General features: G+C 34.5%; 3 protein-coding genes and 1 pseudogene across 3 annotated transcripts; 3 read left to right on the forward strand and 1 right to left on the reverse strand.

The window, feature by feature from the left end:
- Window positions 1-966: 966 nt before the first annotated feature.
- Window positions 967-4,568, reverse strand: LOC132039968 (glucan endo-1,3-beta-glucosidase 11-like). Its single transcript, XM_059430534.1, has 4 exons — window positions 4,298-4,568; window positions 3,094-3,852; window positions 2,266-2,651; window positions 967-1,126 (listed from the first exon to the last, which is right to left on the reverse strand). Exons 1-4 carry the CDS (start codon window positions 4,347-4,349, stop codon window positions 1,043-1,045), a joined length of 1,281 nt encoding a protein of 426 aa, XP_059286517.1. The 5' UTR covers window positions 4,350-4,568; the 3' UTR covers window positions 967-1,042.
- Window positions 4,569-6,829: 2,261 nt separating this feature from the next.
- Window positions 6,830-7,932, forward strand: LOC132040878 (uncharacterized). Its single transcript, XM_059431567.1, has 4 exons — window positions 6,830-6,950; window positions 7,021-7,215; window positions 7,325-7,375; window positions 7,509-7,932. Exons 1-4 carry the CDS (start codon window positions 6,852-6,854, stop codon window positions 7,668-7,670), a joined length of 507 nt encoding a protein of 168 aa, XP_059287550.1. The 5' UTR covers window positions 6,830-6,851; the 3' UTR covers window positions 7,671-7,932.
- Window positions 7,933-9,467: 1,535 nt separating this feature from the next.
- Window positions 9,468-15,522, forward strand: LOC132039420 (uncharacterized; annotated as a pseudogene).
- Window positions 15,523-24,575: 9,053 nt separating this feature from the next.
- Window positions 24,576-25,382, forward strand: LOC132039421 (uncharacterized). The gene is made up of 2 exons (XM_059429905.1): window positions 24,576-24,738; window positions 24,838-25,382. The coding sequence occupies exons 1-2, from the start codon at window positions 24,576-24,578 to the stop codon at window positions 25,380-25,382; spliced, it is 708 nt and encodes a 235-aa protein (XP_059285888.1).
- The last annotated feature ends 897 nt before the right edge of the window (window positions 25,383-26,279 follow it).

Here is a 26,279-nt window from a genome sequence, read left to right on the forward strand (position 1 = left end):
TACGGTAAATGATTATATTGAGAATTTTATGGATAGATTACTAGTTTAAAAATAATTTCGTCTTTAGATATAGTAATGTTTTGCCAGTACACATTTTATGCCACATTATTCATGTATAACATAATGCTACTATTATCTAATACTATCAAGCAAACACGACTATAAAAATTATTTTTTCTAATTCCTCCAACCAGGCAACATTATATCATTTTATGATACATTTTATATTAGGATTATAAAATCAAACAAACAACCGTTGTGTTATGCTTGAAATTTTGAGAGTGTTTTAGAAAAAAAGTTTAAATTAGTTTTTTGCAAAAATTATATTTTCAACCAAATGCAAATATATTCTTCTGCTGTTGCAACAACTTTAAAGGCTAGTCTAGAGTAAATTTTCGGCTTTTTTAAAAACTGAATTTTCTTTTTCTCCTCAGCATTTGCTTGGAAAACATTTTCAGCAAAAATTGAAGGAAAAAAAGGATTTACAAAAATTTCTCTTCAAAAAATTTAAGCAAATGCCAAGGATCATACATCAAATGAATAAAAACTAGCCCCCGCCTTGTATTTTATCCATTGAGTTTCACTTTTATTTTATAAATAAAAAACTAGCCCTAGGCACTTCGCATAGAAAATTTTCTTTAAAAAATAAAAAAAATACATCAAATGAAGTTAAATGCATTATGGAGACAAGAAAAATTACAGTTCATATATGAACTGAAGCATTAATAAGACATGGAGTATAATTACAAATTAATGTACCAGTACATATACAAATTATTGTTACCAAATTACAAATTGATCAATAGCAGTCTAATCTACTAGGAAAATAAGAGGCAACATCAAGCCAGCTAGAAAGTGGAGACTAGCTGTCATCTTTTGGACTTTCTAGCATACCAACGAATCTCATCATCATCAAATTAAATCAAGTCGCCATTATTAGTCAAAGGAAAGAATAAGGCAATAATCAAAGAATAAAATGGCAACTAGCTATGTCCAAAGGGCCAATATATATGGCTTTTACCACAGCACTCAACAATAGAGTTTACAGTTGGGGAAAAAGCAGTGAAATTAAACCAATTATGTGGAGTTGAAGAATCAAGGATTTCCAGCAAAATAGAACTCTTCCCTGAAATAAATCACACAAGTGTTAGATTTTGAAATATTATAAAGAATTAGTACTACAAACTAAATATTTGTTTATATATAATTAGATTAATTCGTAGAACGAAAACGGGGGACTAAGCTCCCATTTGGTCATAAATTTTCAAAGAAAAATTGAAAATACTGTTTGCTCATGAAATTTGATCAGTTTTAGAATATTTTTTTTTAAAAACTTGCCCCAGATTAGTTTTTGGGCGAAATTTCACTTCCACTCACAAAAAAAATAAAGTAAAATGCATATCCTGATACAATTTCAAGTTCCAAAAATTATTTTTCAATAAAACTTTAAAAACTTTTTTTTTTCTAGTTTCAACTAAATCTATAGCCAAATGCTAGCGAAGCTCCCGTTTGGCTATGCGTTTTTTTTTTTTCACTTTTTTCAAAAATATTTTGAAAACATTGTTTGCTTATAAAAAGTGACTAGTTTCTGTCTTTCTGAGCAGTTTTTGATGATGAATTTTCATGTTTCAAAAAGCAGTTTAGACTAGTTTTTGAAGTTTTCTATTCACAAAAAACTTCAATTTCTTTTTAAGTGAAATGCATGTCTAAACTCAATTTCTCCAAAAACCACTTTTATCTCATCTTCATAACTCTTTTTTTCAAGTTTCAATCAAATTTATGTCCAAATTAAATGCTAGCTAGCTAAGTTAAATGAAGCTGAAGGGCTCACAGAATTGGAAGTAATGGGCATACAGCCGGATGAGGAACACAAGTCTTATCTAGCGTTTGGACATATATTTGGTTGAAACTTGAAAAAAAATAGTTGTGAATATGAGAGAAAAAGTGATTTTAGAAGTTGAAATTGTGTATAAACATGCATTTTACTAGTTTAAAGAAATTTGAAAATTTTATCTTCAAACTCACTTTTTATAATAAAAACTGTTTACAAAAAAAGTGAAAAAAAATTTATCATCAAACGGGAGCTTAGCAGCAACAGCGGCGGCAGAGGATGGCGGTTTTGACCTTATATTATAATCTAATTTGAAATATTTTAAGAAACTAGTACTCCTAACTAAATATTTGTTTAAAGATAATTAAATTAATTCGTAGAACGATATAAATAAAACGCTAGATTAATAAGTTAAATGAAGCTGAAAGGCTTACAGAATCAGAAGTAATGGACATATAGCCAGATGAGGAACTCCCATCCTGCGGTGACCACGACGTCGGTGTTGAGGAACTACCACTGCCAGCGGCTTTAGGACTACTACCAGAGCTACTATTAGTACTGCCACCGGCATTAATTCCAGAGAATCCTAACGGATACGATGGTGAACCATCAGGCTTAAAAAGGCCGTAATTGCGCTCAGATGTAGGGCCAGGCTTCAAGTTCTCATTAAACAAGGCAAAGACGTATATGTTCAAGTTGTTGTTAGGTTTCAATGGAGTTCCCTTCTTTTGACTGACCAGTTTGATAAGATTGCAATTGTATTTCCTTGCGTTATCTAGTGTTGCTCCGAGCTCGTCTGCGTCTCCCTTCGATGGCCAACCTGGTAGCAAAATAGAACAATATTGATACTAAATAGAAATAAAATAATAGGTAACAATCTTATCAGAAAGCGATTTCGGCCAAACTATGGTGCAAATCATTTAGACCGGTCGCTCCTTAAGGTTCCACAACACTCTCAAACAGAGATGCATTTAAGATTTAAACTCTATTGGTTCAACTTTAAGATTATTAGCATTGAACTTGTTATATTTTTAAAGTTATGAGTTCATATTTACTATTTATTGTAAATTTAGTAAATTTTCACAAATAAATTTGTGCTCCATGTCCAAAATCAGGGCGCAAAATTGAACCCATAACTACAATGCAACATACGCCTCTGCTCCCAAATACTTGAACTAATGACTGCATGTTTGGAGTTTGCACAAATCGAATTACCCATAAAACAGAAGGAGAAGAATTACTTTGAAGAAGAGAGGATTTACCTGTCTCCGAGATCTGGACGCACATGTTTTTATAGCCAATTGAAGCTAAAGCAGAGTGAACCGCATCAATTTGAGCGAAAAGCATGTTATCATAACGAAGATTGGTCGCAGGATCCAAAATCCCCTGATTAGATTGAAAGAGCACAAAATCGAGCGGCACCTGCTTCGGATCTGCCTTGTATGCAAAATAAGGATATGCATTGATCAAAAAAGGCGAGCCAGTTTTACAATGGAAGTCCAAAACCTGAGTAATACACTTCACTAGATCTCTACGGAAAGCTCCAGCAGACGGGGGATACGAAGTCTCAAGAATTGCAACAGAATGAGCGGTAGTAACACTCACTTGCTTGTCTAAGTTACAGTTAACAAGAGCAGCGTAAACGTTTTCCATCGCGGGGAGTAGATTGTCGGAGAGTGAAGTGTCGTTAAAAGTGAGCACTTCATTTCCGACAGCAATGCAGGTGATTTTTGTCGCAGGTAAATAGGCTTGGACATTGGTTTTAACCCAAACCTGAGCTTTAGCAGGATCCTTCATATCGGAGAGATGCTCATTTCCAAGACTAATGATGAACTCAACACCGGAATTCGCAAAGGCTTTGAGTACATGTGGATCAGCATCGTATAGTTTCACTCTGGTTGCTCCCATGGACTTGACTAAGGGAACCACTTTTTCTGGAGGAGGAAGATTATCAGCTATCTGACCGTAGTTAACTCCAATTGAAGTCGCCATAACCGGGTTCAAAAACACTAATATTACAACTGCAATACATTTGTAAGGAAAATTAAAGTTAACACTAAGAAGAAAAAGGGAAAAAACACCGAAACTGTTGATTTAGAAGTTGAATATTCAGACTGTCTTCTTGCTGTCAAGCTTATAAAAAAGGACGGTATACAATTTCACTCTTTTAGATTCTATTATTAAAGATTACAAATACTTGCCAGAGACCACCAATACGAGTTACGATACGCATATGGAGAGAAGCAAACGGTTGTGTAGATTTTTTGGAAAATGAAAGTCCTGAACATGAAGAGAAATTGCTAGTTTGGGAAGACACAATTAAAGATATGGAGTTTTTGCTCCTTGCTGATTTAAGCAATGTAGCTTATGAACAATTTTGAATCTTGTTTTTAGTATTTCCGATGTACCAAAGAAAGAGAAAATTAAAGAAAAAGGAAACAAAGATTTGTTAAACAGATGAATTACCTGTGAGAACCAATGTTGAAGAAAAACAGTGGATAGGATTGATGGAATCCATAGTAGAGGTGGATGAGAAAGAAGCTAAGGCAAGTGGTAGCCAGAGGCAAATGAAATGAGTGAGTGAGTGAGTGGAGCAAAGAGTGGGAATTGAGTGTGGGGGACTGCTTACTTGCTAGAACTAACGGCGTTAATGCATGTTTTGACGGATTTAGGTGATCCATCCATTGATGATATTAAACGTTAAGTCGTATTAAGTAGTCACCTACCCCATCTGCATGCCCATGTCCTGCTTGATTTCTCCTACGGATTTTGGATGTTTAATACTACGTAGGAATTAAGGGGTTGTTTGGTTGGAGGTTAAGAAGTGAATTATTTATGTATTGAAATCAGTATAAATAGTACTCTCAATGTCTCAATTTATATGACACAGTTCATATTTCGATAGTCAAATTTTTTAAATTTGACCGTGAATTTAAAGATTGAATCTTTAAATTTTTTGAAATAAACTTTACATATTTGGAGACTACGTAAAAAAAATACTACAAGTTCCAATAATTTTCAATTCAAAAATTGGTCAAAGAAAAATTCATTTGAATCTCAAACCCGAAAGGAGCTACATAAATTGGGACGGATGGATACCATGTTTAGTAGTAGTATTGTACTGATTATGTTTTAATATCCAGCACACCATATATGGCGTTGGGTTACCATTTTATAATCCCGCTTAATTAAGACATATATAAATTATGCGTCAATTTATATGTATTTATTTTATAACTAATCCATGTACAAGTAACCTCTTCATTATTTATATTTGCGTAACTCTAACCTGTAACCAATTACGACCACAACCTTAACCGATGGATATTATAAATTAATGAAAAGATTGAGATTCTTTGATTGGAAGGGAAAAAAAGAGAGATGCTTGTTTGTGGTGCAGTAGAACTGTAGAAGACTTGAAGTGGATTTTGCTCTTTCATACTCATTTTTTTTCCAAATGTTATCTTATGGTTGGAGCCCCACCAGAGAATTGATTCTGTTTGGCTACTCACGTCAGGACAAAAGGAGTGGGGTATAATGGGTCGCACTATTAGTCATTTTCTTCCTTGAGTTCTTTTCGTTAAATAGTTTCTCATCCCGTGCCAAATCTATATATATATATATATATATATATAAAAGGAAAGTATCTACTTAATATTATTAAAAAGTGACGTAAGATGAACAAATACTGACAACAAATTCTATTTGCATTAATTATAAAAAAAGTTATTAATTGTAGTTAATTTAATAATCATTACTACTACTAATATATATATATATATATATATATATATATATATATATATATATATATATATATATATATATATATATATAAGGATAGTAGTCGCTTAATATTAAGTCAAGTGGCGTAATATGAACAAGCCACTTGACAAAAAATTCTATTTGCATTAATTATAAAAGAAGTTATTAATTGTAGTTTAAAACATTACCTAATTTAATAATCTACTATTACTACTACTACTACTACTACTACTACTAATAATAATAATAATAATAATAATAATTATTATTATTATTATTACCTAATTTAATATTCTACTACTACTACTACTACTAATAATAATAATTAATGAAAATAATAATGAACTCACCTAATATACTCATACGAGAATAATAATAATAATAATAATAATAATAATAAACTCATGTAATATAGTCATACGATATTATCAACACATAGTAGTAGTAGTTGTTAATAATAATAATCTATATTTATATAAAAAGAGAGTAGTCTAGCTTACTATTAAGCCAAGTGGTGTAAGATGAACAAGCCACTTGACAACAAATTATATTTGCATTAATTATAAAAAAAAGTTATTAATTGTAGTTTAAAACATTACCTAATTTAATAATCTACTACTACTACTAATAATATCTATATATATATATATATATATATATATATATATATATATATATATATATAAAGGAGTAGTCTATATTAATATTAAAAGTGGCGTAATATATAACAAGCTACTTGACAACAAATTCTATTTGCATTAATTATAAAAGAAGTTATTAATTGTAGTTTAAAATATTACCTAATTTAATAATCTACTACTACTACTACTACTACTAATAATAATAATAATTATTATTATTATTATTACCTAATTTAATATTCTACTACTACTACTAATACTACTACTACTACTAATAATAATAATAATAATTAATGAAAATAATAATGAACTCACCTAATATACTCGTACGAGAATAATAATAATAATAATAATAATAATAATAATAATAATAATAATGAACTCACGTAATATAGTCATACGATATTATCAACACGTAGTAGTAGTTGTTAATAATAATAATGAAAAATAATAATAAACTCACCTAATAGACTCATACGATGTGATCGGGTCGATAGTTCTCATTGTTCATAGGTTTGATCATAATCATGAATATTCTAATTGATATATTAAACTGTAAATTCGAAGTTTGTATAGTAAACTTGCATTTCAGGTATAAGCTTCAAGTGCGAGTGATGGATGGCACCGGGTTTATTTCTCTATTGCTTTGGGATCGTGAAGCAACGAAGCTCATTGGGAAGTCTGCGACTCAATTAAAAGGACAATTGGATGAGGTATATTATTTGTTTTGATTTAAATCTCCATCATATGTTTTACCGCATCTAATATGACTTTTGGTTTTAGACAGCTGATGCCACTGATGATACCGAGTATCCATTGGAGCTCGATACAATTCTTGACAAAATAGCCCCGTTTAAAGTGGTTGTTAAGAGCGAGAACATTGAGGAGCATAAGGAAGTTTATACTGTTATTAAGATTAGCGATGATGCGGATCTTATAAAACAGTTTCGTCGTTCTCTGTGTGAAGATACATTCACAGTATGTTTTTGTGCAACCATATCTCATAAGACACTATTTCTGTCGTTTGGTGTTAAATTATATATTATTGGCTACAATTGCTAACTATGTTAATATTATCATCTCATAGGATTCAGATTTCAACTCTAAACAGGTCGCAGATGAAGATAAAGAGATCACGGTGGTTTCATTTTTTATCTTTTTTAATCTTTTTAATATAGATTACAACAATTCTTTATATAGTTGCCTTTTGCCAACAACCAATTTTTTTTTTTTTACTTCATTTTCATAACCTTCATATCTTCATTTTGTAGGATTCCAATCCTGATAATGACATTATTACTCCTTCAAATACCCCAGCCAAGAGAAGTGTGTCGGAGATTGAATCGTCTGTCGTAGAAGTTGATGATGACCCCAGTACACAACTCTCAAGCAATAAGGCCAACAGACCCATTGAAAAGGAGAAACTTGCATGAGTTGTTGCATCTAAGAGGCTTGAAGTTTTCAGTGAAACCAGTTATTTGGTTCCAATGCTTGATTTTGGATTAGCTTTTAATTTTTATTTCTGGGAATTAGTTTTGTTATGAACATGAAGCTTTCAGTGAAACCAGTTATTCCAATGCTTGATTATTATGGATTAGCTTTTAATTTTTATTTTTGGGAATTAGTTTTGTTTTGAACATGATGTTTTCAATGAGACCAATTATTTGGTTCTGAAGATTCATTATTATGAAAGCTTTTATGTTTTATTTATGGTACTTAGTTTTGTCATGTACGAGATGTTTTCACAGGGACCAGTTATTTGGTTTCATTGCTGTGTTATATGTTTCTCATTGGGACTTTGTTTACCTCCTCGAAAATATATATGAAAATTCCTCAATGCTATGGATCCTGTCTTCTAAACCTAATATTAAATTTGAATGTCCTCTAATTTCCTGATAGGCTAGGAGCTTATCTGGATAGACATGTAAGATACTTGGGTTGATTATCCTTATAATTAGTAGGCTAGGCACTTAATTCCTTCCTAATACCACGATCAACAACATATTAGTAAATCTCTTATGTAATGGAAATCCTATTCAAGTAATTGTCAAATTAGCCAACCATCGAAGGTAGTTCCTGGACCAATTAGTAACATCCTAAGATGTATAAAATAGGTAAAATTGCAGCACAAGATAATACGAAATGTAATAAAGAGCATGTTACCTTACCATCTCTGGGAACTCATAATCAATCCCAGCTGCCTCTATCTTCTTTCGCCTCTTTTTGTCACGTTTTAGAATTCCTTCAACCTACTTATTATGCTCTTCCAATGTTCTTTCCTGGATAATTATCAGCATTTAGGCTACTGTAACGACCATTGTTTGTGTGAACATTGAATGTTAGGGAAGACATTTCTGCCAAGAATTGCTAAGATCTATCTGTTATCCGGAACTTATTTTTAATCAGAGTTCTACTGAACGATGGAAATTTATCGGTCATCCTCTGTCTCTATTCTTTTTCCGTTTGTCACCCTTGGCTAAGTGACTCTGTAATAGTTTAGAACTATATTGCTTTGTTTCAAATTCATGTGTCCTTTCCTCATCTGGAAATGGTGCACCACATTCAGGAGGTTGCAGTTCTAAATTTTTTTTGTTTAGTAGCTATAATGTTATATTCTTCTAATGTCTACTCATTAGAAGAATTTCCATGGCTGAAATCTGAGATTTTGATAATGCATTATCTTATTCTTTATGTCATTTGTTCAAGCCCATATGAAGAGCACCTATGCGATTAAATTGAATGCAATATCAAAATTAGAATCTATAATGGATTCCAAAGAGTACACCAAATTCTTAGAAGTATAAGATAGGCATTAACAGCTGAAGGTGTCTCTTGATTCAACTTGCATATTGGACTAACTGGTGTGATTTAAGGTTTATATTGTTACAAAAAGGACAATTTGTATGTCTGATCATGCTTTTACAGCCTTGGAACCCGTACATACACCGAAATTCCTAAGCAGTATTAAATGTTCTGGAATTCCAAATCACTCTATTACTTTAAAGGTCTATGTTCCTGTGATGTTATTGAGAAATATAGATCAGTCATAGAGATTATGTAATGGCACGAGGTTGATCATCACAAGACTTGGAAATCGAGTTATTGAAGCCAAGGTTTTATCAGGTAATATGGCTGGACAAAAGGTGTTTATCCCAAGAATGACTCCATCTGATGCGAGAATACCTTTTAAGTTCCAGCGATGACAATTTCTTATCATTGTGTCTTTTGCAATGACGATCAATAAAAGTCAAGGCCAGTCACTTTCTCATGTAGGGTTATTTTTGAAGAAGTCGGTGTCTACACATGGACAGTTGTATGTTGCTATTTTACGCGGGACAAGTAGAAAAGGGTTGAAGATTTTAGTTTATGATGATGATGGACAAATAAAAAATGAAGCTAGAAATGTAGTGTATGAGGAAGTTTTTCGTAATTTAATTTGATACTTAAATAAATTTATCATACTTAAATAAATTTATCATTTAATTAGCATGTATTACTGCTCTCTTACATTTTTTGTCTTAACGTATTCCATAGTTTGCATATATCTATGTTCTTGCAGAAACTTGAGAAATCTCCAGTTACTAACTATATGAGAATGAATTAATTCAGCGCATAGGGGTTATTTACGGCAGTTATATATAAAAGAAGAGTAGTCTAGCTTAATATTAAGCCAAGTGGTGTAATATGAACAAGCCACTTGGCAACAAATTATATTTGTATTAATTATAAAAGAAGAATCTGGTCGATTGAGGTTTATTAGGACTCATAAAAAACAATTGAGAGTCGCGATGTATAAAGGAGCAGAAGCTATTTTGCACGGAGAAACTAATCCTTCGTCCCAAGGGAAAAGAATTATTCTACCGTCAAGCTTCACGGGGGGGTGCACGATAGATGCTCCAGAATTATCAAGATGCTATGGCAATATGCAAATGGGCTGAGTACCCTGATCTTTTTATCACGTTCACTTGCAACCCGAATTGGCCTGAGATTCGTAGATTTGTAATGAGTAGGGGCTTAAATCTTGAGGATCGTCCGAACATCTTAAGCAGAGTTTTCAAAATCAAATTGGATCGCTTAATTAAGGATTTGCGTAACAATAAAGTTTTTGGAGAAGTAAAATCAGGTATGCATATCAACTTTTTAAATAATAATTTAAACAATGTATTTTCTTTTGCATGAATTTTTTTGAATATAGATTGAAACTATTTATTTATTCCATAATTGTTTTTGTATTTTTTGTGCAGTGATTTATACAATTGAGTTCCAAAAACGAGGGTTGCCTCATGCTCATTTATTGTTGTTTCTTCATGAGCATAACAAATATCCAACACCTGCAGATATTTATCGCATAATCACAGCTGAAATACCAGATGAAGTAGCTGATCCTCTTTATTACAAAGCTGTGAAAAGTTTCATGATGCATGGCCCGTGTGGTCTTTGCTAGAAAATCTTCTCCTTGCATGCAGAATGGGAGATGTACAAAGCACTTCCCGAAAAGGTTTGTAGAGTCAACCACAATCGATGAAGATGGTTATCCTGTTTATAGAAGAAGAGATAATGGAAGAACTATCAACAAGGATGGTATTGACTTGGACAACAGGTTTGTGGTGCCGCACAATCGTTTCTTTATACTAAAGTATGGTGCTCACATAAATGTGGAATGGTGTAATCAATCGAGATCCATTAAATACTTATTTAAGTATGTTAATAAAGGGTATGATCGTGCCACTGTTGCTTTTTCTCAAAGTGTGCATGAGGAGGGTTCATCAGATGTTTATGAAATCAATATGTATTATGATTGTCGATACATATCACCCTGTGAAGCTGCTTGGAGGTTATTTGGATTTCCTATTCACTACAGACAACCTTCGGTGGAAAGACTGTCGTTTCATCTTCCAAATGAAGAAAATGTTATATTCTCTGATGACGATCCAATTAATGATGTTGCCAATAGACCAAGTGTAAGGGAATTAATGTTTTTAAGTTGGTTTGAGGCAAATAAAAAGTTTCCTGAAGCAAGAGAATTAACTTATGCAGAATTTCCCCTTAAGTTTGTGTGGAAATCAAAGTTGAAAAGATGGGAGAAAAGAAAAACTTCTGCATTTTCTATTGGAAGAATTTTCTTTGTTCCTCCTGGATCTGGTGAGCTATACTACCTCAGATTGTTGTTGAATATCATTAAAGGTCCAAAATGCTATGAGGATCTTAAGAGAATCAACAATCGTGACCATACCACTTTTAGAGATGCATGTTATGCACTTGGCTTATTGGATGATGACAAAGAATATGTGGATGCCATAAAGGAGGCAAGTAGTTGGGGTATGCCATCATATCTTAGGCAATTATTTTCTATGTTGTTGTTATCGAATTCGATGTTAGGACCAGAAAATGTTTGGCAAGAAACATGGCAATTGTTGTCAGAGGATATCCTCCATGAAGAAAGAGTATTATTGACTAATCCAGGTACGCATATAAACCTTATTTTTTTAAAGTTATGATAATATTTGTACATAGATACAGTGTGTTTATGAGGATATAAATGGATTATTCAGTATTGCGGTATTAAAATATATACTTAAAAAAAGGAGATAAATTGCCTTAGCATTAAAATAATATCTGCTCTTGCACTTATAGTACAATGAATAATGGTTAGAATTAAATTTAGAATATTATATAATTTTATACACATTTCAGTTTAGTTATTATTGTTACTGTTGGCTGTTCCTTTGGAGTATATAATTTATGTGGCTGAATCTATCCATCACTGAAAACTTTACATTACTGCAACTAAAAAATACAAAGTCCAAATGTTCCTTACGATCCTATACAAAACCAACTTGGTAAAAACTTTTCCTAAGAGATTCCTTTAATAAAGAAATAAAGTCAAATCCTTTCAACATAACCAAATATTCATGTAGGGCATTAATTAAGTACACTTTGATAACAGGGAGTTACAGAATCTAAAATCACGAAAAGATTATGTATTTTTGTAGTATAAGCCATACTATAACTTAAGAAAAAAACTAATTAATGAACTTTTTTGTGTAATCATATAATCTCTACTTTTATATTATAACTATTGATATTCTGTAATATTTATGTTCTTTCAGAGGCCGAGCTAAGTGATGATGAATTGAAAAATCGTTGCTTACAAAAGTTGGAATTTTTTTTGAAAAGTTGCGGAAGAAGTTTTCAGGATTTTCCAACAATGGCAAGACCTCTTTACCGTGAGGAAGAAGTCGACAATAGCAATAGATTAGTCCATGATGAATTGCATTATAATAGACGCTCTTTGTTAGAGGAACATCAGTGTTTATTATTGAATTTGACAGTTGAACAAAAGTCAGTTTATGAGAAAATTATGACAGCAATGAATGAAGCTAAATGTGGATTGTTCTTTTTATATGGTTACGGAGGAACATGAAAGACATTTATTTGGAGGACTCTAGCTTCTGGCATCCGATCTAGAGGAGATCTTTGTGTTAACTGCATCAAGTGGGATTGCATCTCTTTTGTTACCAGGAGGTCGAACAGCGCATTCAAGATTTGCAATTCCCCTCAACCCAACTGAAGATTCAACATGCAATATAAAGCAAGGTAGTCCTCTAGCAAAATTGATCGTCAAGACAAAGTTGATCATCTGGGATGAGGCACTGATGATGCACAGATACTGTTTTGAAGCTCTTGATCAAACTCTTAGAGATATTCTAAGATTTGAAGATACTTCCAGATTAAATCGACCATTTGGAGGTAAAACATTTGTTCTTGGGGGTGACTTCAGGCAAATTTTGCCTGTCATACAAAAGGTACTCGGGAAGATATTGTTAATGCTACTCTAAACTCTTCATACTTATGGCCCAGCTGTGAAGTCTTAAAACTAACAAGAAATATGAGACTGCAAGGAAATCTGTTAGGGTCACATTTAGACGAGTTAAAAGAATTTTCAGATTGGATTTTGGCAATTGGTGATGGAAGAATTGGATTCTGTTGATGGCATTCAAAAGGTCCGAATCCCCGATGATCTTCTCATACATAATTGCGATGATCCAATATCAGCAATTGTAGAAAGTACATATCCTGATTTTTTTAGCCATTCCAATGACATAGATTACCTCCAACAAAGAGCAATTCTTGCTTCGACTCTTGACATGGTGGAATCTGTCAATGAATATATGGATTCACTCAATCACAATCCTGAAGAAGACATATTTGAGTTCTGATACGATTTGTATGTCTGATCATGCTTTTATAGCCTTGGAACACGTACATAAACTGGAATTCCTAAACAATATTAAAGGTTCTGGAATTCCAAATCACTCTATTACTTTAAAGGTCAGTGTTCCTGTGATGTTATTGAGAAATATAGATCAGTCATCGGGATTATGTAATGGCACGAGGTTAATCATCACAAGACTTGGAAATCGAGTTATTGAAGCCAAGGTTTTATCAGGTAATATGGCTGGACAAAAGGTGTTTATCCCAAAAATGACGTTGACTCCATCTGATGCGAGAATAGCTTTTAAGTTCCAGCGATGACAATTTCCTATCGTTGTGTCTTTTGCAATGACGATCAATAAAAGTCAAGGCCAGTCACTTTCTCACGTTGGGTTATTTTTGAAGAGGTCGGTGTTTACACATGGACAGTTGTATGTTGCTATTTCACGCGTGACAAGTAGGAAAGGGTTAAAGATTTTAGTTTATGATGATGATGGACAAATAACAAATGAAGCTAGAAATATAGTGTATGAGGAAGTTTTTCGTAATTTAATTTGATACTTAAATAAATTTATCATTTAATTAGCATGTATTACTGCTCTCTTATATTTTTGGTCTTAACGTATTCCATAGTTTGCATATATCTATGTTCTTGCAGAAACTTGAGAAATCTCCAATTACTAACTATATGAGAATGAATTAATTCAGCGCATAGGGGTTATTTACGGCAGTTATGTGGCTGCGCATGTGATTATGGTTGAGGGCATTGTGGATAAAGGTAACACATTGTCCTGCTTCATTGAGCACTTTAAATATAAAGAGGCATCCTCTGTTTCATTGGGTACTCTCCTTGATAAACCATCCAAGAGGAAGGTTTTCGAACTTGTGAGAGAGAAGAAGTTCTACAATGGTTTTGAGGTAATCTCTAACATTCTCTTTGCTTTAAGGTAAGTCCTTCATTCTGGCAGTATTTTAGTTTTTTTTACTGTGTCAAACTAGAAACTAAAAACACGAAAAAGAATGACTGACTTCAAATCAAGGTTTCATATACTATATTCCATTTATATGTTTAACTCAATAATTTATGAATTTGTTATATTCAAATCTGTTACAAACTTGAATAAATTGCAAATTGGTTTCTGTTCTTGGTGATAACTCGGAGAGAATAAGCCAAATTTCCACTCAACATACATTTCCTGTTTCGGACGAGTTAACTTCTGGCAATGTAGAGGTTAAGACTATTGCGGAATTGGTTGAGTGTCTTAATGTGAGTACAATTTTTTTTTTTTTTTTTGGTGATTTTCAAATTATGAACTCAGCAAAATCTATTACTGTATTGTTTTTGTTATCTTCCTTTTTTTTTAAATGTAGGAAGGGAACTTCTGGATTGCTGCCACTATCGTTCTACTAGAACTTCAAAACCAGTGGTCATACATGGGTTGCAAGAGGTGCCCTGAAGAGGTCGAGAAAATTGGTAATAAGTTTTATTGCAAAAAATGTGATCGGGTCGATAGTTCTGTTGTTCATAGGTTTGATCATAATCATGAATATTCTAATTGATATATTAAACTGTAAATTCGAAGTTTGCATAGCAAAAATAATTTTAGATATAAGCTTCAAGTGTGAGTTATGGATGGCACCAGGTTTATTTCTCTGTTGCTTTGGGATCGTGAAGCAACGAAGCTCATAGGGAAGTCTGCGACTCAATTAAAAGGACAACTTGATGAGGTATATTATTTGTTTTGGATGGAACCGGATTTATTTCCTTGTTCTATTCAAATCTATAAGTTGACGATTGTGTCAGCAAGAATTCTACCATAGTTGCTGTATAGTCCTATCTCTTTTATTAGGATGACGATGAAAATGAAATAATCTATACCACTGTGATCCAACAATTCTTTTATGTTGTTGCTATTACTTTTAGGGCCAATGTAGATAAGAAGGCACTTGAAAAGCTGCAATCTCAGAGAGGCGAGTAGACTTGAGGGTTTCGGGCTCTTCTCAGAACATTCAAGATAGATGCATTTCATGAAGGCACATTTTTTTTTTTTTTTTGAAGAATCAATATATAATTCAGTACATAATATTGCATGCCAAGAAAATCACTATACAACTGCTCCAGCTCAAAGCCATTTACGTAGGCCCGAGCCTCCACAACCTCACCCTCATAATGCTATGTCACGATTTTACGGGATAAGCTCATTTGAGTGGAAAAGAAGTCCCAACATTTACATTTATAAGCCCACTTGGACCCGTAGCTATTTGTTTGAGTCAATTCCCGAATTATTGACGAGAGAACGCCATAGCAAGAGATAGATATAGACATATATTTTTTGGTCCGATGCTATTGCTTTTTTCTTTTAAGAGGCATATGAGTGCGCACGATTGAGTACACGGGGAGACGACTTTCCCATTTATGTTTCTTCCTTCACTATATTATGCCATTGAATACATGCGGACCGAAATCAATGCTACGTCGACTAAAAGCATTATCTTTAGTATTAGAAACACACATTTGTTTTAGGACCATTTGAATGATAGACTTGTTGTGTGTTTAGCAGCATGTATTTTGAGTGCATTGATATTTTATCAGTTTCAAGGAGTTAGATTTAAAATTGATTAACAACTTGATGGACTTTATGTTATTCTGTTTGAATTGGTTGTCCGCGCATCGCGCGGGTACGTATACTAGTGCCAATATAATACGCGAATAAAAAATATCATATGGTCTATTTCTTTTCATCTAATTAAATTTTGATGAGCATGTGAAATGGTTGAGTTGCAGACGTATTAACTCGTACACCATTATTAGTTTTAAAAAAAACAAATGATAAGTCGTTGTGCGTCTCCGCTTTTTGTTGGGAAGAAAACAAGCAACAACCAAATTGCACGACGAGGTAACAGCGGAAGAAATATCCAAATCAAAACTTCCCACACTATTTGAACCAAGAAAAGTCAATAAACACTAGCACAAATGGAAATCCGGACAACAACTATACCAATAACAAAATAGCAAAGCAAACAAAAATAAATCAATACAAGAGAATAGGTAAAAACCCGCCCAGAAGGTGAAGAGAACATCCGTGGGACCTGCGCCCTAAAAGCTCATATAATCAACAAGAGTTACAACAATGTTCTCCGAATGGCTAAACATCAATGCCAATCACGGAGCAACAATACATAAAAAGATAGCACCAAAACTAGTGAAGAAAGGAGAAAATTCACTTCAAAAACGAGCTACATTGGTACTCGAAAAGCTGGAGCTACGGACAAAATTCGATCTCCGCGTTGAAATTCAAGAATCGAGATGTTGAGAACCCGGTTAATTCAGGTACGATCAATCAGTTAACGAATTAGGAAACACAATTTGAAGTGGTACATTGTAAGCTGATTTTCAATTAAATCACCTCTTCTCTCTCGATTTTTCTCTCTATATGGCTACTATTAATTCACTCTTGTGTTATAATAAGACCTAGTTGATCTTATATATAGAGGATTTTGGGGCAAAAGTGGCACAGTCCAAATTGAGTTTATTAATTCAATTCCACATGGGAAGGAAAACCTAAAAACTTGACAATTTCTCCCGTCACGACTATGTGGAGGACACCGCCATCACGGCAATCATGCAACACTCTTTAAATTTCCTTCTTGGCAAAGCTTTAGTCATCATGTTTGAACCATTATCATCAGTGTGAATCTTCTCAAGTTTAAGCAACGTAGAATCCAACACGTCTACTAATCGATAGTATCTCTAAATATGTCAATTTGTTTCGACCTACCATGAAATTTAGAGTTTTTGCCAATATGAATATCAACTTTGTTGTCGCGACCAGAGCACCTCTCTTAAGCAAAGCCAAGTTCCTCTGTAAATCTCTTCGTCGAGCAACTCTTTACAAGCTTCAACGGCAGACATAAGCTCGAACTGCGTAGTAGATAGAGCAACACATTTTTGCAACCTAGATTGCGAAGACACGGCTCCCTACTTGCAAGGTAACCAAGTAGCACAAGTAGACTTGCGAGTATCGACATCAGGGCGGATGCGAATCAGTGTAACCACAAAGAATAGGCTAGAAGTGCCACAAAGATATCTCGCCAATGCCTTCCCGCACCATTCCAAATGTTCTCTTTACGGATTAGAAAAGAAAACGGATAACAATACCAACATGGCGACGATATGCGTGTTGTACAAATTATTGTATACATCAAGCGCAACGCACGAGCATAAGGAACTTTTCTTCATACCTTCCTTCTCGTACTAAATTACAAACTCGTCGGGAGAATAATGAGATGAAGGTACTTTCTCTAGTCGATCTTGGAGAGAACTCTTTGGAGCTTGATATGGTGGTTCTTTGGACGACCACTTGTCATTTCGCCCCGGAGCATCAACAATATCAAACTGGTCATTTTGAACATGATCACTATCTTCATTATCAACTTGATCTTCATTATTTTGAAGATGTTCTTCGGTCTGCATATTCGCACAAAGAGCTGGATCAACGTCAACTAAGCTCTCGCTGACTCTGCGAGAATCGACCTTCTCGGCTTTGTCCAAAACCTTCGGTGTACGGTCTTGAAGAACACGACATCACGGCTTCTAACAAGTTTCTTCTGTTGGATCATAGAAACGATCGCCAAATTTGTCTTGACCATAACCTTTGAAGATACTGCCTAATTACAACTTCCGACTTTGACGTCTCGTCCTTGGAACGTACCGCAAAAGTCTTACACCGAAGACTCGGATGAGCATAAGAGACATCCTTGCAAACCATACTCGTCGGGACGTCACCGTCCAAAGCAACGGTGGGAGATAAATTGATAACATGGCGGCGGTATGGGGTTGCACGCGAAAATGAATACGGCAACTTAACGTAAAAGCAAACATCTAACCCGCTCAACTAGAGTTTTATTCATCCTCTCTGCTAAACTATTTAACTGAAGAGTCTTTGGAGGAGTTTTCTGATAACGAATACCTTGCTGTCTGCAATAATTACCAAAAGGACCAATATACTCATCACCATCGTCTGAGCGGATGCATTTTAGTTTCTTCCCTGTCTGTCTCTCAACTAAGGCCTGAAAAGTCTTGAATACATCAAGTACTTGATCCTTGGACTTCAAAGGAAATACCCAGAGTTTGCGAGAATGATCATCAATAAAAGTCACAAAGTAAAGCGCTGCCGCGAGCTTACTTTAAAGGATGAGTCGGAATGTATCAACTCCAGCAAATCAAGCTTTCTTGAAAGCGAATGACTCTGAAAGGAAACTCTTTTCTGTTTCCCAGCCAAGCAATGAACACATTTCTTTAACTTTGCTTGTTTCACTCCAGAAAGCAAATTCTTCTTAGCCAAATTATTAATCCTCTTCTCGCTCATATGACTTAGCCTTCTATGTCTATAACTCTGATGAAGTATTATTCTCTATCAAATTTACTGAGTCACTACAAATGGAGCCCTGAAATAAGTACAAGTCAGACATCTTGTAACCTCGAGCCATAATCATTGATCCTCTAAGAAGCTTCCACTGGCCACCACCAACGATTTGATCATAACCCTCATCATCAAACTTTCCTACAAAAATTAAATTCAGACGAACATCTAGAGCATGCTTGACATTGTTAAGAATCAACCTCGAACCGTTCTTACTTTTTAAGCAAACTGTGCCAATGTCAAATACTTCAACCTCACTATCATTGCTCATTCGTAACATTCCAAAATTACCTGGAGTATAAGAAGAAAATAATTCCTTCTTTGGCATGACGTGAGAAGTGGCAGCTGAATCCACAAACCAGGTAGACTCATCACAAACAAGATTGATATCATTTTTACCTCAAGTAACAAGAAGATCATTTTCAGCAACAACGGCAACACGATTTTTATTATTGCTTTCTTTTTTTTGCCTTTTCTAGTCTCTCTGAAACTTGTAGCAATGTTTTTTGATGTGCCCTTTCAAGTGACAATATTTACATGTAAGATTTTTGTACTTGGAGGATCTTGACTTGTTTCTACTTTTGCCTCTGTCATTTTGACCTCTAAAATTGCTTCTCCCCCTGTCTTCAGTAACCAAAACATCGGAGTGTGAAGTTGAAGAAGACAAAGCTTGAGATTTTCTTCTCATCTCTTCATTCAAAACACCACTCTTAGTATATTCCATAGTTACGCCATCAATCGGGAGCGAAATTAGCCAAAGAAACTCGAAAGAGTTTCCCAAAGAAATAGCGAGTATTAAGAAGCCAAAGTCCCGTATTTCTTCATTAAACTTGACACCCATTCCGAAAGTTCCGATCAAGGACACCCCGAAAATCATTGATATGATCGAAATAGGGCGCCCTCTCTGTATCTACTATTTATCAATTGTTTCGGCGGAACAACTTGTTATTGCCAATCTTCGAAGCATAAAGTGTCCGGAGCTTTTTCCCACAAGCTTTTAGCATATGTCTCATTCACAATATGATTTCGAACATTATCTTCAACCCATTGCCTAATATAGCCACAAACCTGTAAGTGCTCAAATTCTCAATCCTCATCTTCAATAGACTCGCGTTTCTTAGAAGCAAACACAGGTAAATGTAATTTCTTGACAAATAGAAGATCTTTCATCTTGTTTTTCCAAATATGATAATTACTGCCATTTAAACAATCTATCTCGCTCATATTTGCCTCCATCATTCAAATAGACAATTAACACAACCGAATACAAGCTCTGATACCACTTTGTTGGGAAGAATACAAGCAACAACCAAATTGCACGACTAGATAACAGCGGAAGAAATACCCAATTCAAAACTTTTCACACTATTTGAATCAAGAGAAGACAATAAATACTAACACAAATGGAAATCCGGACAGCAACTATACCAACAACAAAATAGCAAAGCAAACAAGAATAAATCAATGCAAGAGACACCAAATTTATGTGGTAAAACTCCTTCAAGGTGTAGAGGAAACATCCACGGGACCTCCGGCCCACAAAAGCTCCACTATAATCAACAAGAGTTACAAAATTGTTCTCCAAATGGCTACAACATCAACGCCAAGCACGGAGCAACAATACATAAAAAATAGCACCAAAACTAGTGAAGAAAGGAGAGAAATCACCCCAAAAAATGAGCTACTGTTCATACTTGAAAACTGAAGCTACAGACCACAAAATCCGATCTTCACCGTTGAAATTCAAGAATCAGATGTTGAGAAATCCCAGTTCAAATTTCAGTACGATCCAACGGTTAACAAATTGGGAAATGCAATTTGAAGCGGACTGTTGTAGCTGATTTTCACTGGTCCGAAAATCACCTCTTCTCTCTCAATTTTTCTCTCTATATGGCTGCTATGAATTCACTCTTGTGTTATAAAAATAAGACCTAAGTTGATTTTATATATAGAGAATTTTGGGGCAAAAGTGGCCTGGTCCAAATTGGATTGGGTTTTATTAATCCAAATCTATATAGGAAAGGAAAACCCAAAAACCCAACACTTTTACTATGTGCGCGAAGCTTTCCATCATTTCTTCCATGCAGAACAGTATTCTGTTGTCTCAATTTATGTGATATTTTTCATTTTTTGAGAGTCACATAAGAAAGAAGATTACAGTGATTTATTTGTATATCTTTTAAAAAATTTATATTGCTAATTATTGTGACTTATATTATTTTTTATGTAGTTTTTAAGTACGTAAATTACTTTTCAAAAAAATTAAAAGTTATATATATCTTAATTCACTGTCAAAATCAAGAAATTCGACTCACGAAATTCAATTTGTGTCACATAAATTGAGACGGAGGAATATATTATTTCGTTTTGTAGGTCGTTCTCAGACGTCAAATTCATCCTTCAATAAGTGAGTTCATGAAAGAAAGTCTCTCTGATGGTACATTTTTAGAATGACACATAAAGGATAAATTAGATATTTCGATATTGTATTAGTTTTACAAAGGCCAACATAATCTAGACAAATATTATGTGGATGAGTAACCGTAAATGCATGAGGTGGTGGAGATGGAGGTTGAAGATGAGATGTGTTAGAGGAAAGGGAGGACACAATTAATGTGAAATCTATATTTGTGAAACTTATTTTTCCTACTTCCACTAGAAAAGTAGTCATTTCCCTCATTTTTAAGGAACACATCTTTCTAAAAATTTGACTAACCGAACATAGAAAAATTAGAAAAATACTTTCCTTCATAGCTTACACACTTTTTTTGTAAAACTATCTTTCTATAATTGTCCAACTTAAATATTGATTGATTTTATCTTTTACTATGTGATGCTAATTCTCATTGATTTTACAAAAACGGTTCACTTCCATTTCTTGTCATTTTTAAAGCACTGCTTTCAATTATGGTGTTATAACACCAAATATAGCGATAAAATATCTAAGATATTTTGTAATAATATGATATTTTGTATAAAAATAAAATATATAAAGCACATATACTAATCATTACAGCTTTGACCAAATATTGTATAACAATTTTCATCATTCATGTCTTCACGTATTCTTTACAATAATGTCATTCATCAATGTGAACCGAAGCACGTATATTCTGTTTGAATTTATCGAAGTTTATCATGAATATATTGACGAAGAATCTGAAATAGATTTAAACAAATTGACGAAGAATCTAAAATAGATTTAAACAGATTGACGAAGAATCTAGAATAGATTGAAACAAAAAATAGACACATAAACTGAATCAAAGGGAGTATTAGAGATTCTCAATTCAACCAAATTGATACGATCATGATAATCTTTTGAAACCAATCATAGGGCACCGTGTGTATGTATTAAATTCCTTTAAGACCACTTGAGATGACACTTATTATTTCTGTCTACCACCTTCTTGCAGAGCTGTTTCAGACCGTTAAGGATTGGCCATTAATTCCCATCACCCCACACATCAATTATCCAGAAGCCAAGCCCATAATAACACCCGGATTTTTTAAATTTTTTATCTCACAGAAAAGAAAAGAGGATTGTTTTGTAAGACTTAAATAATATTAAAATATGAATAAAGCATGTAAAATGACTTTGTATACATCGGATATATGGCGTTACACGTGGCATGAAGGAAGAAAGACACGTGGCAAGCAAGGTCAAAGAATGGCTTGATGATTGATTTAGTCCAGAAGGAATGATTTCATGCAGACCCGGAGCGAATGTTATGAAGCAATTGGTACGGGTCATTTATGAACATCAGACATTACGCGACAGGTCCGGATTTAGAGCTGGACGTTACGCTTCTACATTTAAATGACATTTGTTGGTTATTATTCCTCAATATTTGCCATGATTTACAACTCAATACTAATGATTACCACATATAAAAGGATCTTAAGCTCAATGTAATAGGATCATCTTTTACAACATAATAGTCTAAATACTCTGTTATAAGCAAAATTGTTCGTTTTGTTATTCTTTTGTACCGAATTTATAAAAACTCTTCAAGTGTTCAACGCAGTTATATTCAGCAAAGGATTTCCTCTGAGCTCATACGGCCCAGGCTTATTTTATTGTTTTCTTATTTACAATTATCTAATTTCATTACTTATTTCTTAATCCTTATTCATATTCATAACAAATCAATTCACGCATCCTTTAAACCACTAACAAATTTAATTGTACCTTTTTTAGGGTAAACAGTTTGGCGCCCAGCGTGGGGCTAAGGATAATAGTGTTATTGTTTTGTTGCTCTAATTAAATTATTAATCATTCGCAATTTTGTGAAATCAGGTAATACGAGATTATGGAAAATACTGGAAATCAAAATGATAGTGTGTTGAACAATACAAATGCACAAGAGATAGATCCAGCGAAAGAGAAGTCAGGGCAAGAAATGATCAGCCCATGATTTCTCCTCAGGGAGGTAAGCACACAGGGAACGATTTGACTCTCAATGATAATGATGATGTGGAAGTAGAAGTGGGAGTCACTGAGCCGGGATTGGAAAAGATCTTCGATCTGCTAGAAAAGCAACAAAAAGTGATTACTGACTTACAAACGAGGAGAGGAGGTGTTGATGCGAATCTGATGAGCATAACTCTGAATCACAAAAAAGGTAATGGCAGTGGTTCCTGCAATAACGCAGCACCGAAAGTCATGCAATTGTTGAAGGCTCTGTCTAGTCGGCTAGAAAGGAATGAAAAAAATTGAATAGCTGATTGGACCGGAACGAAAAAAAAAGTTTAAAGCATTTAATTCACGGATAGATCAAATTCCAGGTGCACCCCGGTATTGAAGGGACTAGACAATTTCCATTCTCACTAAGTGCAACACCTAAATTGATCCCAAAGAGGTTCAAAATGCTGGATCTACCCAAATATGATAGAACCACAGACCCTCAGGAGCGTGTGACCTCATACACTTGCGCTGGTAAGGGCCATGACATGCAACCGGACGAAGTCGAATCTATTTTGCTCAAGAAGTTTGTTGAAACATTGTCCAAAGGGGAAATGACATGGTATTCCCTACTTTCGGAGCATTCGATCAATTCGTTCGAAATGCTTGCGAATGCTTTTATCAAGGCACGCGCTGGTGCGAAGAAGGTGTCTGCAAGAAAGGCGGATATTTTCAAGATAGCTCAGGAAGATACAAAATTGTTACAGGAATTTGTTATAAGATTCCAAAAGGAACGGATGTTGCTACCATCAGTACCGGATGAATGGGTAGTAGAGGCATTCACCAAGCGTTTGAACCCGAAAAGTTCAAGCGCTTCAAAATTAAAGGAGAACTTATTAGAATTCCCAGCGACAAAGTAGGTGTATGTTCACAATAAGTATGGATAAAAAATATGGGTTGAAGATGACCAGGTCAGATCAACGGGTCGGGATCGATATCATGATAAACCTAAAAGAAGTGCCGACTCTGACTCCAGATCTTGGAAGGAAAGCTATCAACCTTATGAAAAATCTGAGAGATCTTGTTCAAGGCCTGAGCGAAGTCGCAAAAACCAGTTCAAAACTAAGTTTTGACAAACGGGGTGACCCGAGTCAAGGTAGAAGAGGGCTACCGACGAAGTCCGTAGCAGTTGATTCAGCGACGAACAATATTGAAAATCTAAGGTTATCAGAATATAATTTCAACATCGACTTGGACGGGTTAGTCACGGCAATCGGTAAGATTGAGGGTACAAAATGGCCCAGACAATGCGGTTAGACCCTAGTCAGAGGGATCCAAATCTATTCTGCGATTATCACACGACTCATAGACATCAAACCTCTGATTGCTATCACCTACGTGATGAGGTTGCACTGCTATTAAAGGATGGTCATTTAAGGGAGTTTTTGAGTGATAGAGGTAAGCAGAATTACAGTAAGAATAGGGATTCGAGCAAGTAGAAGGTTCAGGTTGAGCCGTGTCATGTGATAATAAACATGATAATGGACGAACCTATAGATACGGGAATGCCCTTTTCAACCAAAAAGGATAAGTTCTCAGAAGCGCACGATCGAAGATCCCAAGGACTTGTACAGGAGGATGTAACAACATTCACCAATGAAAAGGCGAAAGCCTTAATTTCACCTCACCTTGCTACTCTGGTAATTTCTGTTATGATTAATCACTGTAGAATTGAGAATGTCGTGGTTGATCCAGGTAGTTCAGCCGATGTCATTCAATGGGGAGTCATTGAACAACTGGAAATGATCGACAAACTGACGCCATCCGTAAAAGTATTCAGTGAAGCAAGTAAAACAGCAAAGAGAGAGATCGTGTTGTCGGTTAATGCCGGAGGTGTGATAAAAAATATGAGGTTTTACGTTGTAAACGGTGACACGAAATGCAATGCTATCTTTGGGAGAACTTGGATTCATGATATGAAGGCAACACCTTCGACACTATTTAAACAGATAGAATTTCTGACGCCGGATGGAATCGGATGCACCCGGGCAACGATTAGCGGTAAAAGGAATATTCGACTTCAAGATTGCTATGAAAAATAGAGCGAAACTAATGAAGGGTAAGATGCTGGTAGTCGAAAAATAAAAAGAATCACGGTATGTTTGTTACTTAAAAAAAAAAAAAAAAAAAAAAAAGGTTACTGAACCATGTGGTTTGGTATCCTCGAAGCAAAATTGGGTAAACTACCCATAATGGTAGGGATTCAAAAAGCAACCTGAAAATAAAGCTTATATGCTACTACAACATCAAAAAGGAAGTTTGCATCACGTTGTTTGAAGTGAAGTTGTTATTTAAGGTACGTGTTTTGATTTAGTAGCGTAGTTTTCTTTTAGCACTAACGTTTGTTGCAAGTAAAAGATGGTTTCGTCTTTCCATGGAAAAACAGAAGAGTTTAAAAGCATGTGAAGATCGTTCGCAAAATTCTGAAAACACGTGTTGCACTCTTTTTCCCTTCGATCTGTTTTTATCCAAAAAAAAAAAAAATCCGGCAAGATTTTTAATGAGGCAGCAACATAAAACGCGTTACTCTAAGTGGAGAGATAATCAGAATGGATGAATTGTAAGGAAAAATTAGCAAAGAAGGGATCGGTGGAGGCGCCGGAGGTTGTTCATTCGGTGTTAGATTTGAAGTCAACAGGCTGAACCCAAATTGAATACTGGGGATTGCAGAAGAAAGGGTCAAGTAATGCCCAAGTTTTCTTATACAAGAACTGGAGAATTTCCCCCGAAAATAACGTTGTAGTACTGATGACTGATTGTCAGGCTCTAAACCAATTAAAAAGAAATCTGGATAGTTTAGTTAGCCCCTTCGGATTTAATGTATTCATTTTTATAAATCAACAGAGAGAAATTCATCAGTCAAATAGACTTTTTATCCATAAATAATATACTACGATTTAGAATTACATTTTTATAAAGCTTACATTCTAACAACTATG

The sequence above is a fragment of the Lycium ferocissimum genome, chromosome 12, assembly GCF_029784015.1.
Source record: "Lycium ferocissimum isolate CSIRO_LF1 chromosome 12, AGI_CSIRO_Lferr_CH_V1, whole genome shotgun sequence".
Taxonomy (NCBI): domain Eukaryota; kingdom Viridiplantae; phylum Streptophyta; class Magnoliopsida; order Solanales; family Solanaceae; genus Lycium; species Lycium ferocissimum.

Coding starts and splice junctions, on each gene's coding strand:
- LOC132039968 (XM_059430534.1), bottom strand. CDS start 4,349: ATGGATTCCATCAATCCTATCCACTGTTTTTCTTCAACATTGGTTCTC. Junction 2,652..3,093: donor CGTCCAGATCTCGGAGACAG/GTAAATCCTCTC, acceptor TTTTGCTACCAG/GTTGGCCATCGAAGGGAGAC. Junction 1,127..2,265: donor TGTCCATTACTTCTGATTCT/GTAAGCCTTTCA, acceptor GATTTATTTCAG/GGAAGAGTTCTATTTTGCTG.
- LOC132040878 (XM_059431567.1), top strand. CDS start 6,852: ATGGATGGCACCGGGTTTATTTCTCTATTGCTTTGGGATCGTGAAGCA. Junction 6,951..7,020: donor TAAAAGGACAATTGGATGAG/GTATATTATTTG, acceptor TTTTGGTTTTAG/ACAGCTGATGCCACTGATGA. Junction 7,376..7,508: donor ATGAAGATAAAGAGATCACG/GTGGTTTCATTT, acceptor TTCATTTTGTAG/GATTCCAATCCTGATAATGA.
- LOC132039421 (XM_059429905.1), top strand. CDS start 24,576: ATGGCCCAGACAATGCGGTTAGACCCTAGTCAGAGGGATCCAAATCTA. Junction 24,739..24,837: donor GGAGTTTTTGAGTGATAGAG/GTAAGCAGAATT, acceptor ACGAACCTATAG/ATACGGGAATGCCCTTTTCA.